Raw genomic sequence first — 14,047 nt, 5'->3', positions numbered from 1 at the left:
GTTTGTAACCCCTAAGGACAAAAAAAAAAGGACAGTAATACACATCTCTGTGAAAATTACCTGACAGAGAGACAAAGCCAGGGCTGCCATCATAGAGCAACAGAGGTGAAAAGCAGTGACACAACTGAAGCAAAAGGGTTCTTCCTCCAAGGAAGGTATGGAAGGTAGGGAACATGTTTTCTTTTTGTTTTACTCACCTAGCAGTACTATGAAAAGCATTATCAGTGAAAGTCACAATTTGTATCTTAACACATGGTACACAGAAGTACGTGTGTGTGTGTATATATATATATATGTATATATAAACACATAGCAGATACACATTTGCTGGAGGAACACAGATATATAGGTTTATGTGTAGGTGAATATGTATACATAGGCATGCACCTCTGTGATGTAGAAGCAAACCCACACACCCCTCCACAGGCACACACAAGCAGGTGCAGCACCTGGTGCATTCTAGCAAAGCAGAGAAAAGAAAGAAAAGCTTTTCCAAATTAGTTGTCTTCTTCATCCTGCTGAGCTAGCCCATCCCATAGGCTAAAACAGGAGACAGCAGCACAGTGCTGCACATCCTGATGCAGTCCTGCTGGCTCAATTGGCTCAATTATAGGAATAGGAGACTGCCACATCAGCAGGTCCCCTGCTGCATCCTCTGCACCCTTGGGGAATCACAAGCATGGAGGTGAAGCAGAAGTTGGCAGGACAGTGCCAACTCAAGCAGCTTCAGGTGGAGCCCAGTTTTGGTTGCAGCAAGGCACATTCCTAAAAGCTGCCATTAGCCTCTAGCTTGTCATTGTTAGCATCCTGCCACAAGTGTGCACACCCCTCCTTCCACTCTGCCCACGCTTTGTTGTACCCTGAGCATTTGGTTCAGTAGTGGCTGCTGGGGTTTGGAACCTTAACTGTGGCCGAAATCCCTCTTAGTGGCTCTTAGTGCACACCCCCTGTTTTCCTCAAGGCTGTCAATAATGGGAAGACTCAGGAGAGAGGAAAGTGGTTTGGGCTGACAGTCAGAGGGGGTAAGGCTGAGACACTGCTAATGAGCCAGGGTGGAGCAATAAAAGCAGCACACAGTAGGAGAGGGGAACAGAGACAGAGTCCTTGAATAGAAAGCAGCATGATAATGAGGCAGTAGTGCTTTGCTTTAACTGCTTACGCTGTGCAGCCTGCAGCCTGCTGTGCAGGAAGAAGGTAAAGGGGAGTTGAGTTATTTAACCAAACTAAATAACAAGGAAGTCTTGTCAGCACAAACAGCCTGCTTTCGCAGAACAATAGTCCCCTGTTGCTACATAAACAGAGAGATCCAGGCTAGACTTGTATTTGATCTCCGCTGTGCCTGCTGTGTATTCAAACAACTCCATTACCACCATGAGGGCAGGAGTTCTGCCAGTGTCATAGGGATGGGCCCAAACTGCTCAATCCTCATGAGCTCCAGCGAGACACACACTCACTCTTTGCACCAAGGATACTGAAGAAAGAGCACTGGCCTCCAAATAGCTGAGCCTAGTGATCAGAGACTAATACTGGGCTACTGATTTATCCTGTCAAGCACTGTGTCCATCACCAGTGATCTTAGCAGGTAAACCAGGAGATAACTCATTGCCCCAGGCCTATGAGCTGTTGCAGCTAAATGTCTACCTATGGATCAGTCCATGGGTAGGAGTTTGTCTCAGTCAGTACAAGGCATCCAGCAAGCTCTGAAGGCAAAGAAAGTGATGACAGTCAAGCCTGGGAACCTTGTATTCCTGGGTTTGTGTCTGGCTCTGCCAACAGTTCAGCATTTGACCTTGGGCAAATTGCTTCCTTGCTCTGTGCATCACCTACACCATCTGTGCAGAAGAATTAACACTACTGTTAGCCACAGACTGAGGTCTCTGATAGTGGTTTCCCTCAGTATCTGTGCAGTTTTTTTGGGATCCTTTGTGGAAGAAGCAAACCGTGAAGCCAGCAGTGACGTATATCAAAGTCCTGCTGTGACGCATAACGAGGACACATTATAAAAACCCTATAAACAAGACAGCAGGCTCTGCCTAAAACTGGAAGATGATGAGTCTGCTAAAACTCTGTCCCTCTCAGAAGACAAAAACTAAGGAAGGAGAATACCCTTGAGGATTTGCCAGGGTAACTGCTCCCATGCACAGATCCTCAAGGGAGCTGTCATTGGCAAGAAATCCATTGTGGAAAAGGTTCCGGGGAGGCAACAACTACCCATGGAGGACTTCCACAGCTCACCTCTCTGTCAAGACTAGCTTCCAGGCAGAGATGTAGCTAAGAGGAGCTGTAGAGTGATGACATGAGTGGTCTTGAAAGTCAGAGGGAAGATATGGACCATCAACTCCAATTACCTTCACTGCAGGTGCTTAATCCCTCTTGCTGTTTGGCTATTATTTGTTTAGTTTTTCAAATCACTTCTCTCTGACTCCCAGTCCCAGGGGATGTTGATGTGTATTAGGCGTGTTGCTAGCAAAATGCTCTGTATATGAAACCTACTCTAGTTCATTTAATTTGGGGATGGACAACTCCATCAGGTTTGTATCTGCTGCTTGCTTGGTGTGAAAAGTGGCTTTTCTCCTGCATGTTGCTTATTGTTTTTTTTCCCCCCTTAGAACGAGTTTTACCCACACTCCCCAATCCTTTTCCAGGTCAGTATATGTTTTATGTTGAAGTAGTTCTTTAGCTGGGTCATTCTCCGTCATCCTGACAAATGCTCAGAGCTAGGCATGGGCAAAACAGCTCAGAAATGCAGGAAAGTAAGGGCTTTCCCTTCTCATTTATGTGTCATTTTGTCGTTTCTGCTCACCTTCCTCGTCCTTCTTTCCCCCCCTCCCTCTCCAAAAAACCAATCAACTGAATAGCAACAGCCTTTAATCAAGCTTTGAGCAACAACACTGAGTTATCACCCAGGTGTGGACTCACCCAGGTGTGGACAGTCTTTAGTGAGGTTCAGTCTCCCTGCAAAACTACTTCTAAAACACATTCCCATCCTAAGCTCTCTTTGCCCACTTGTTCAGATTAGGATCAAAAGCATAAGCAAACCTAAAATTTTCCAGAGATGGTGGAAAGGAAAAGTGGACAACTAAAAATTAAAACACTGCCAGATTTTTTTCGCTCTAGTTGAGCATCTTATCATTCACAGTGAAACACTTTGTTTTCTCATGCTTTTGTCCCACCTCTCCAAGCCTTCCAGTCACATAATCCTGCATCTGAGGCAGAGACCATGAAAAGAGGCACATGGTGAGGTATTTCTGTCTGCTTTATTCCAAAACAGAAGAAGGTATGAAGGCAAAACAGGGTCTGTGTGGGTTTTTTTCTGTCTCTGTGTTGCCCACTCTTGCCTTGGTTGCAGACAGCGTGGTCCCAACATCCATATGAGATTTGATGCTTGGTTGTGATCGTTTCATTCTGAAAAAGCACAGACACCAGGCATGTCCAGAAAGCAGGGTACAGCATTTGATAGTGGTGTTTGAAACTAAATCAATAATAAGGCAGCAAGTCCCTGTGTTCACTGAAAAAATCTTGGCCTACAGCTCCTCAGTATCTTTGTTTTACTGCCATATAAGGAGGATGCACTCAACTTATGAGTTGCCCAGAGACCTAAATTGTTAATGTCTGCACAGAGCTTTGGGATAGAGTGTTATTAGGAACCCATGTTGTTTTGCAAAAGAGCACCTGCTTGAACAAAGCACCTGCAGGTACTCCCATGAAAAGAACAATAAATGCTGGGTGTTACACATGCTCCGTTTAACTACTCTGCTGTTTTCAAATCAAGCTCTGCTCTTGGCAACTTATTCAGGCTCAGGATGTAGTCACAATTGCCTATTTAAAAGGCAAATGCACAAATACAATTAAAGAGAAGTACCTAAAAAAAGAAAAAAAAAAAAAAAAAAGGAGGTAGAAATCAAGCTACCATTAAAATTAAATCCCAGAGAGTGATTTGTAAATAACATTCAAGGAGCTGAGAAAAGGAGTAAAGTAGGCCATTGGGAACCTACTGTGGAAAAATAAATCCAATTAAACACCATTATCTTATATATTGCAAATGAAACTTGTGCTTGGATATGAAATTAAAGTTGCTGAAGCTGTTTTGGATGTAGGGTTTTGAGGAGTTTTCCAATTTTAGGTGTTCTTTTTCAGCAGAATTTTCAATGACAAATATTTTTGTCTGATGAAAAACCCAGGGCTCTTTGGTTTTATGATTATTTTTATTATATATCCTTAAATTCTGCAGGAAGGCAGTGTTAATTTTTTTTCATAGCCAGCCCCGTTTACAGCTGGTTTTGAATTAGGAGCCCATTAAGCTAAATGATAAAGCAAAATCTGCTAGTGAGCAAGGCCAGGATTCCCATTACAAATACACCTCCTAATCAACTTGCCAAGGCCATCCTGCACAGCTTTAGTTGATCCTTTAAAACACTTTCCCCTCTGTCTCTGAAGCTGTTATATTTTTACTGCTCTCTGGTCTCCTGAGATCGTCTTGAAGGATGTCCTCCTGTGAGGAGTCTCCAGGAATTTGTGGTGCCAAATGCTGGTGTATCTCCAGTGACCCAGGAACCTCCAAGAGGATTTTGCAGAGTGGGAAAGCAGAGTTTAAATACTCTGGGCCTCACTTGTTTTCTGAAAGCCCTTACCAGCTTCTCTGTTGTGGGCCTTCAGCACAGATGCTGGTGCTTTTCACATTTGATTTTAATTTGCTGCTCACCTTCAAAGAAACATTGGGCATACAATTTTGTTAGACCTTTTTCTTCCTATGAGCTGATGTTCTGAAATGTAGTCCTCAGCCCTCAATTAAGCTGTTCCTCAATGACCAGAATCACAGCCTTCTTCCTCTTTCTCCCTCAATTTTCATTTCTGTTAATCCTCAGTAACACTTCCCTGCCCTGTGGGGTTTTGAGCATTAATTTAAAAGGAAGGTGATTTGAGACGAAGAGTGCTGTAGTCCTGCTAAGCATTGCTATCATTAGCTAGCTGCTGTGGAAATATCTTGCTTTCAGGCAGGCTGGAGACTCAGAAGCAGCCCATTCAACTAAACAAATGGGACTTGAATTTGATGAGACACTTTCCTAAAATGCTGTTGGAGCCCAGCTGATTCAGCTCTCAACAGAGTTGTCCTTGATAAATTTTCCAGCTCTCCTGATTTTGCAGCCCAGCACTCAAAATGCCTTGAAATGTCTTCTGGGATGATGCCACATCATCACATCTTTCTGTCTGCATTGTAACATCATGTTGTAATGGGCTGACACAAGACCTGGCTGTAACAAAGCCGGGGACTTACTGGATCGTCAGGTGCTTTTTCAAAAGGATTTTTCTTCTGGAAAAAAAGAATTTGTTTTTCACACCACACCTGCCAATGGAAGGGCAAGAGTAGCCACTGTTGAACCTCAAAGGGACCTGTTACAAATATGGCACTACCTCCATCTTTGTCCTTCATTGTCCCTCGTCCTCAGCCCTTTGAACATGAGCTCCTTCCCTTTGATTAGCACCTATGTCCATGTCAGAATGGCTTGGCCAGACTGATGGGCTTCAAAACCTGTGAGTCTTCCTCATAGGAGTTTTGCGATGAGGGCTTGCCAGAGGCTAAGTAGGGGCTTTCTCAGGGTGGTTAGCTTGATGCCGTGGGAGCTACCCAAAGGGGATGTGGTGTTTCAGAAAGCAGCACATCCAGACATGCCCACAGGGCAACAAGTGTGTCAGTCTTTGGGGCCTGATCAGATGAAGTCACAGTCATGAATATGTTGACAAAAGATTTATAGGAGTAGTGTATTAGCAATTAGCAGAGTGGGAGAGAAAAGGAGAATGAGAAGTCCTGCCTTTCTGCCAAAACATGCACTGATCGGAGAATGACCCTGTGTGACTGTAGATCATAGATAGTCTCCATTTAGCTGTAGCCTGTGTAGCCTGTACTGTCACTAATGCCTTCATCAGGTGGGTGGGTGGGAGCTGGGGGAGATGTTCATTTTGGTCTGATGGCCAGAGTGGGAAACAGAGAGCAGCTTTCTTTCTAATACCCTCTCAGTCCTCTTTCCTCTCTCTGGGTGTCCTAGCTGTGCAGAAGAGTGCTCTTCTGTTGCAGTGGTCACCTCCCACGCATCTCTGCTCCCCTTTCGCTTTCTGTAGTGCATGGCCCTGCCAGTTCTGCTGAGCCGGCTGCTCTTGAGTCAGCAGGGTCTGCTTTGGCAAAAGGGTAGACATATGAGTCCACCAAAGCTAAGGAAGAGAAGCAAGGGGGTTACAGCAGAGACTACAGGCTGAGAAAAAAACCTCCTTTTTATGGAGGTTTGCTGACTAGGCAGTCAGCCCTGCCAGTATGATGTGACCAGCTGAAAGACCCATCTACCTCTGGAGCCCTCTTCACTGAGGCCTGAGGATGCTTTCTCATTTGGGATCCAGAAAAGGGTCAGTGAAAATCCAGGCCTGTGAAGCAAACTGTTTGGCAGAATTGGGAAGCCACAGCATAGACAGGCCAAAATAGGCAATCTTGTATTTTTGTGATCCCAACAGAGAAACAAACAATAGTGACCATAGAAAAATAATGGCCATAGGGACCAAGCACATGAGGCTGTATTTGGAACCATGTCAAGTCTGGTATTCCCATAAATCCTAAGGCATTTGAGGGACATAGTTCAGCTGTACTGATAACTCCACAGTGATGTGTGGCTGACTAATCAGGGCGCGCCTCACTTCCCTGAAAGCTGCCTGAGCCCCGGGCACTGGCAACTGATCATGCCCATGGCCCTGGGTGGGAAGCACAACTCACGGCTCTCCTTGCTTCTCACGGGTGGTATCCATCCAGATTTTCCAAAGAGCTCAGTGTCCATTTGGTGAGTGCAAAAGGGATTGCCCCTGCAGGATGGATGCTCAGACAGACCAAGGTTGTCTTGCTGCTCAGGGTCAGAGTCAGTCCCTGCCAGCACTGCAGGCACTGAGAGCTGGCACTGAACTGGTTGCCAAGCCTGTGGGGCCTTCAGGCCAAGGGAACAGGGAGGACAAGGCAGGGTGAGGGCAGGCAGCCAACATCACAGTAATTGTTTTGTGCTATTTCATAAGTACAAGGCAAGGGATGGCACTGTATCTTATTTTGGCTGTGTGGTTTAAAGCGAGTAATACCAAAGTCAGAGGTGATGATACTGTCTTCCAAAAGGAGGTAGTATGAATGTAGACAAAAACAGCAACTTAGGGAGAAGAGACATGCCAAGAATTGATGCCAAGCTACCAACATTGCTCGGTGGGTTTTACTGAATAGCAACAGACAGCTTCTGTTTGTTGAGATTGCTTAAAAAAATTAAAAGCCAATCTGCTTCTTCCCACCCCTCTCCCCCCCCAAAAAAGTGTAGAGAAAATAAGCAAGCTTTTGAATAGAAAAAAGAGAGACACAGGGGAAAAGAAAGAGAAATGGCTTTACTGCCTGATCTGTTTCTGTAGTTTTTGTTCATTATTTTAATTTAGATTGATTTATTCCAAAATGAGCCTTGGGTTGTATATATTTGCATAGTACAGTGCTGTGGAGGATCCAGTGAGTGAAGATCAGCAGCGGAGGGTGGGAACTGAGACTGGAAGTCCCAGAAAGATATTCCTCCAAGCTGAGCCCTTGCAGTGGATAAGGAAGATGTTTCAAGGTCTGTGCAGTCTCTGGTGTGGCTTTGCATGCATGCAGAACAGCCCTGCAGAGCAGAGGTCAGGGCACAGCAGTCAGGTGGGAGAGTGGAGCTTGGATGGATCCAGTGGGGGACAAGACACATAACTGCACTGCAGAAACCCATGGAAGAGTGACTGCCGTGGAAAATCAGTTGTCTGATAGGCACAGTGATAGCGTTAGCGTTGAAAAATGGACAGAGTACCCTGCAGAGCAGAGCTGGGGCAGGCTCTAACCCTCCTGAGGCAAATATCCCCAGCCTGGAGGACACTCATAGCCTGATACCATCTGCATGTCAGGTGAGCTTCTGAAGTCGCCAACTGAACCTTCCCCCTTCAGAGACTCTGAAGACAACCTATCCCCACTGCACAGCAGGTATACTTAAATCTTTGCTCTCTCCCTCCTGTTCTCCTTATTTCTTGTGTTGACTGGCTGACTGGAACTGTGGAGGGCAGCAAGGGGGAGGATGAAGAACTGCCACTGTTGTCTTGATTTAATCCTTACACACACACAAAAACTCCTCCAACTCCCGTGAGAAAATGACCAAAGAGTAATTTCCATCTTCCTCCTCGTCCTCTTAGCCCTTCCATTTCCAGTGTAAACCTTGCCTTAACAAGCTGGCCTCCCCTCTGGTTATTGTCCAAGTGAACACTCTCTCCATTCACTAACCCATGACGGTAAGTTGGTTTGGGAAGCAGAAGGTTTATCTTCCCAGCTCAGGCAGTGCACTGGGCCCGCTTGTGAACCGGCTGCCATTCAGTGTCTGCTCTGCTGTTGATAAAGCACATTACACATGGCTGGGCCTGCATGATTAATACAGCTGTCTAAGCGCTCTCTCTAAAAACAAAAACAACCAGAAAGGAGAAGGGAGGTGTGGCATTTGGGAGGGAGGGAGGGTGTGCATGGGGATAAAACCCAACCAATCCAAAGAAATCAGGCTTTCAGGGAAAGAAAAGCAGAGCGCTCTTGAAGGCCTTCCCTCCCCTGGGTGAGCCGGTCTGTCAGCAGAGCTCCCCTGCAAAAGGGAGAGGCCTCATGGCAAGGTGAGCAAGGAGCAATGTGCATGGTCCTTCCCCAGCATCGCCTGCATATCCCTCTGCAGCCTGGGGAGTGGATGCATGCATGGGAGCATGGGATGAGGCCCTGGAGAAGGATGTGCTCTGACCAGCATGGCTTCATCAGGGTCTGGTCAGGCAGCCCCTTCCGGTAGGTGTTGCAGCCACACAGGCACACTGGATCTTGGTGACACTGCCCAGCCACGTCACCGTACTCACCCTGTGCTCAGAGGCACAGCCCACATGCACTGAGCAATCTCTAAGCACCCAAGAACATCTAATGAGGAACAGGAATAGCTTCCTGCATCTTTCCCATTGCTCCTACTCATCCAGCTGAAGGCCTGCTCAGCAGCCTGTGTAAGCTGTATTAACTTTCCCTTTTTAATACTGGTCTGGGAATGGGCTGTGGGAAGCCACAATGGCCTCCTGCTCTGGCTTTTTCCCAGGCCTGGGCCAGGTATTAAAGCTATGCTTGCACTGTTAGGGTGTTAAGGTGACCAGGAGTTTCACTCTGGGATTGCACACACAAAGACACTTCCGTATTTTGATGAGAACTACAAGGAACACAAGGTAATATTTACTTAGACCCCACATTTTAGAGACATATACCAGTGCCTGAGCCCAGTTTGAGTGTCATGACATCTCTAATTCACTGAAATACTGAGAGTGACATCCCTAAGAAGATCTCCCAGACAGGCTGGGAGGACACTTCTCGGCAGTATTAGAGAAAGATAGGGAGAACAGAGGCTGCAGTAGGACTGGATTTCAGTACCAGAGTAACCTCAAGCATGCTAGCCAGTCTCCACCCCAATTAAGTTGTTTTTCTACTCCAGTCACCCCTATGCATGTCCCCTGCCTCTTCATTTCTGTCCACAGCCACTCAAATCTCTCCTATGCCATATATCCAGTAAAGCTTGTAGAAAACCATAGCAGGGATGAAGTGAGTAAACAGACAGACATGAAACTGATGAAAATATTAATTTTTCAAGAGGTTCCAGAGCCTCCAATTAGCAAACCTGCTTCCTAGGGCTGTGCGTGCTCTGGGTGAGGGGAGCTATATACTGTTTGTCCTCTATTGAGACACTGGGTAATGTGCTTGGCATCACCTTTGGTGTGCTGTGCCCTGCACATGTGCTTGAGAGATGGGCAGGAGAGGGATTGCTTTATCCTTGGAAAGCAAAAAGCAGAAAAGGCTCAGATCTTCCCCGTAATGACTCCTGAAAAAGTATTTGCTATGTGGTTTGTTTGTTTGTTTGTTTGTTTTATTCTTTGCTTGTAGAATGAGAGTCTTTAATGTGTGATTTGAAGACAATACAGTTTTAAGTATCTGATTTTGTATCAGTCGCTGGGGAAGGTGAGGTTTGGGGAGTGGTTGATTTTTTTAAAATAAACCTTCAGTTGCTAGGGAAATGAAAAGGGCAGGAGAAATTTTCTTCAGCTATGAGAAAACATTGAAACTTTTTATATACACAAGACAGATCTGATGATGAAAGATCTGTGTAACCTTGAAACAAAAGTGGTGTTCTATCTACCACCAACCTCACTGGTCAGGATAACCCTTCAATTTTAGACTAGGATTACTGTAAACCAGCTCCAGGATAAATGGTGTAAGCAGACAGCTCTTGAGCACCACAACCTTCTCAGAAAAACACTGAGAAATACAATTTCAGGGATATTCTTCAGACCTGAGGGAAGGATGGGTGAGCTGCATTACAGAATGAATCTTCATTCCTCTAAGACATGAGGTATAATAGATGAGTACTTCATACACCATGAATGAGCTCCAAAACATGGGGAAGAACTGTTCAGTGCTAAAACAGCATGAGCAAATTCTGAAATACATTAAGAAGTGCAAAGATTGATAGACACCAGAGACATTTCCTTAATCTTGTTGGAGAGTTGCTGGAGGGCATCCTCCCCAGCTTACACAGTGGTACTTGCACCTCTAGGAAAGCCAGCCTAGTGCCACTGCAGTCACAGTCAAGTTTTAATTACAGGAGTAGAACTGGTAGTGACAATGGGGAATGAGCAGACAATGAGCAAAATAGTTTCAACACTGAGAACAGGGAAGAAAAAAAAGTGTCCCCTTCTAAGAGGAGGAGGGAGGAACAGGAAAGAAATAAGAAGAAAAGCCCCAAATGAACCCTGGTAAGTAGAAGCTGGTAATCCCTAAAGCCTCAGAGTAGAGTGCAAAGCCCGGGAAGAAAGAAATTAATAACTTTCAAAGTATGACCTTGAAAATGGAATTAACAGTATTCCTCCCTTTTAAGCCTTCATGATAATAAAGATTTCATCTTCTGAAGCCCTGGCAAGAGAGTCAACAGACTAGGAAAAATTGCTTCCTGCAGAGCAGCTGGCAAGCACAAACCCTAAGACCCCCACAGGCCCCAGGGAGTGAGATGATAGAGGCACCTGCATGATGCACATCCTCTTTCCCTTGTGCCTTCTGCTTTGGAGGTGGGGTTTGTTCTTCCCCCCCTCATTTTTGATCCTATTTTTTGCTCAAGAAGCAGAACTCCAGCCTTCACTGTGAGTCAGCTTATCAACAACATTGAGGCCAGAGCTTCTCAAAGTGGACAGTGCCTGGAAAAACAGCAGGCTGGCTGTACTTGGTTTATCATCACTCCTTTCTTCCCAGCACAGACAAGTTTTCCAAGCCCATCCCATGCTGCTTTCTGGCTTCTCTTCCATTCAGAAACTCATAGGGACCAATTACCCTCTAACGCCAGATTTTACCTTGCACTCCCCAGCAGGATCCCAAGGGCAGATTCCCCAAAGCAAATTAAGAGCCAGCAGCTCTCTGATGCCCTTTGAACCTTCTCTGTTGGCTCTCTTCCATCAGCAAACTGCAGATATGTCAAGCTCTGGAGTCTTGTTAATGTAAATAAGAGGAAAACTGGCACCCACTGTCTCTTCTTCTGCCTTCATTTTGGTTTACTCAGATTATGAGATTGGCAAATGTGTATGTGAAACATATAGATGGGAGGATGATTTTTTTTTTTCCTTTAGGAATGTATCTGCTGTCTGCTTGCATCTCAAATGGTCCTTTTTGAAGGTCTGTGCTGGGAATCTCAAAAGTAATAGGTTCAGTTTTGGCTGGTGATTATCATGGTGCACACATTTGGAGGCATGCCTCTGGTAAACTTATGTGTTTACTTACACATCTGCCCTCATTTGCTTCTTGAGCAAGGCTTATGTGTCATGGCACAGTCTCCATTCCCCTTTTCTAATGGGCCCCTTCAAGGGTGCTGCTGGTGTTACATAAAGGAGCTGGAGGGAGTGGAGACAGAAGGGGGAGTATCTGTGTGGGAAAGTAGAATAATAGGATGGCTTGGGTTGGAAGGGACCCTAAAGACCATCTGGTTTCAAATCCCCTGCTATGGGCAGGGCACCTTCCACTAGATCAGGTTGCTCAAATCCCATCCAATCTGGCACTGAACATTTCCAGGGATGGGATATCCACAGTTTCTCTAAATGCCTCGCTACTCTTATAGTGAAGAATTTCTTCCTTGTATACAATCTAAATCTACCCTCTTTCAATGTAAGACCATTGTTCCTTGTCCTATCACTACACACTCTTACAAAAAGCCCTTCTCCAGCTCTTGTCAGCCCCTTTTAGGTACTGGAATACCACGGCAAGGTCTCATGGAGCCTTCTCTTCTCAAGGCTGAACAACTCTGACACTCTCAGCCTGTTTTCATAGGAGAGGTGCTCCAGCCCTCTGACAATCCTCATGGCCTTTCTCTGGACTCACAGCAACAGGTCCATTTTCATGCTGGGGTCCCATCATAAGAATAAGTGGAATATGTAGAGTGGGTTGCAAACTTCACCACCACCCCCTGCACCCTCGGTTTCTGCTGCCATACTGGATAGATATCCTGGTTTTAAGTGTCTTCCAAAGAGGTTTTGCCGAGGGTGCAGATGTAGTGGTTGTGGAAAGATGCAGGCCGATGGGGACCAGATTCCGTGCCACATCCATGTGGCCGTCCGTGGCTGGCTCAGCGGCGGTGGCTCGGAGCGCGCAGAGCTGGCACACTTCCCTGTGCCGTGGGGACCCGAGGTTTTCCCGGGCGGGTGTGCAGAGCCGCCTACCACCGCGTGTTATTCCCAGCGTTTCCCGTGCCGTTCCCGGCCCGGAGGCTGCCTGGATCGCGAGGCGGGTTTGGTGTCCTTCGGCTGCCACCTCGCGGGGAAGGAGCGGCTCTTCGGCGGCGGCGCCCGGGCGGGGACAGAGGGATAGGGGGACCCGCAGCGAGCGGCCGGCCAAGGCCGGCCGACAGACTTGACGAGTACGAGCGCTGTTCCGCGGCATGAGGCCACAGCCCTGGCAGCGCGCCGTCGCTTGCTGCTGCTCGTTCCCCTTTTTCGGACCTGCTTGTTGGCGTCTGAGCTTCTCAGGGCACCACGTCCATACCCGAACAGCTCTGTTGAAAGCCCCATTTTCCCCCTGTACTTCTGAGCCCGGGCTGGTACTGGCTGCCTGCCTTTGCAGTCCTGATACTGATGCCCTCTTCCCATAAGCACCATCACTCCCCTCTCCCTGTCTCCCTCATCCTTGCTTTCCTGTGCCCATTCAGGACCTAATTTCTTCTCTTTATCTCCCCTTTTCCCAGGACCTGTTCTCATTACTTACCTAACCTTCATGCTTATGTCATGTCATACATTTCCCCATCTTCACCCTGGCTGACCTCTCCTCCCCTTGCCCTCTTCTATGTTGTGAGCTGAGCATTCCAATATTGTCTTTTCAGCTGAAGATCTTCCCTGGTGTAATTTCCTGTGCTGTAGCCCAGCATTGGTACAAGTGCAAGGTTCCTCCTGTCACCTCAGTCTACATTACCCCCTTCCTATATCTCTCATCATAGCAGCCTTTTCCCGTGCCTCTGCCCAGATGCCCTTACATATTTTTCACCTCCTCATGCAGCCCCCAAGCCCCAGTGGGCACTGTAGCTTTAAGAGGCCAACACAAGCCATGAGGCAGGGCTTGTGCAGGGCTGGCCTTCCAACCTGGGACACTGCTGCCGAAGCTGGGTGTGTTGCAAGCTTTCATGACAAAAAAAAAAAAAAAAACAAAAAAAAACTCATCTCTTCCTTTCCTGGGAAGATCTGAACACTCTGCAGCTAATTCTTCCCACTCTAAGCAGTTTCTTTAGCCTGGCTCTCCCATAGTCCGCAGAGGAGGCTGCAGAGCAAGGAGTGACTGAGACAGTTTTAATCTAGCCAGTTCAGGTAGCAACTAACAGCAGGCAGCGTGCCAGACCACCTGTTAATGCACAGGAGAACATAGCACCCAAATTTAATGTGGGGCCACAGTGTCATTGCTGGCAGCTGACTGCTGCTGTGCTTCTTAAAGAGCTGAGGG

General features: G+C 46.7%; 1 protein-coding gene across 6 annotated transcripts in view; it reads left to right on the top strand.

The window, feature by feature from the left end:
* The window catches only part of LOC119707283 (limbic system associated membrane protein), a 998,862-nt gene that overhangs the window by 972,284 nt on the left and 12,531 nt on the right, over window positions 1–14,047 (top strand). For 3 of the 6 annotated variants that reach the window (XM_038152399.1, XM_038152024.1, XM_038152306.1), the window contains one exon: window positions 2,610–2,645. The exons of 2 other annotated variants lie outside the window; for them this stretch is intronic. In XM_038152399.1, coding sequence (XP_038008327.1) covers window positions 2,610–2,645 — 36 coding nt within the window. Of the gene's footprint in view, window positions 1–2,609; window positions 2,646–7,932; window positions 8,496–14,047 lie in introns of those variants that run through there. One more of the 6 variants, XM_038152114.1, reaches the window with a different exon arrangement.

This window comes from Motacilla alba, chromosome 1, assembly GCF_015832195.1.
Source record: "Motacilla alba alba isolate MOTALB_02 chromosome 1, Motacilla_alba_V1.0_pri, whole genome shotgun sequence".
NCBI classification, from domain to species: domain Eukaryota; kingdom Metazoa; phylum Chordata; class Aves; order Passeriformes; family Motacillidae; genus Motacilla; species Motacilla alba.
This window is presented reverse-complemented; position numbering and strand designations above follow the sequence as displayed.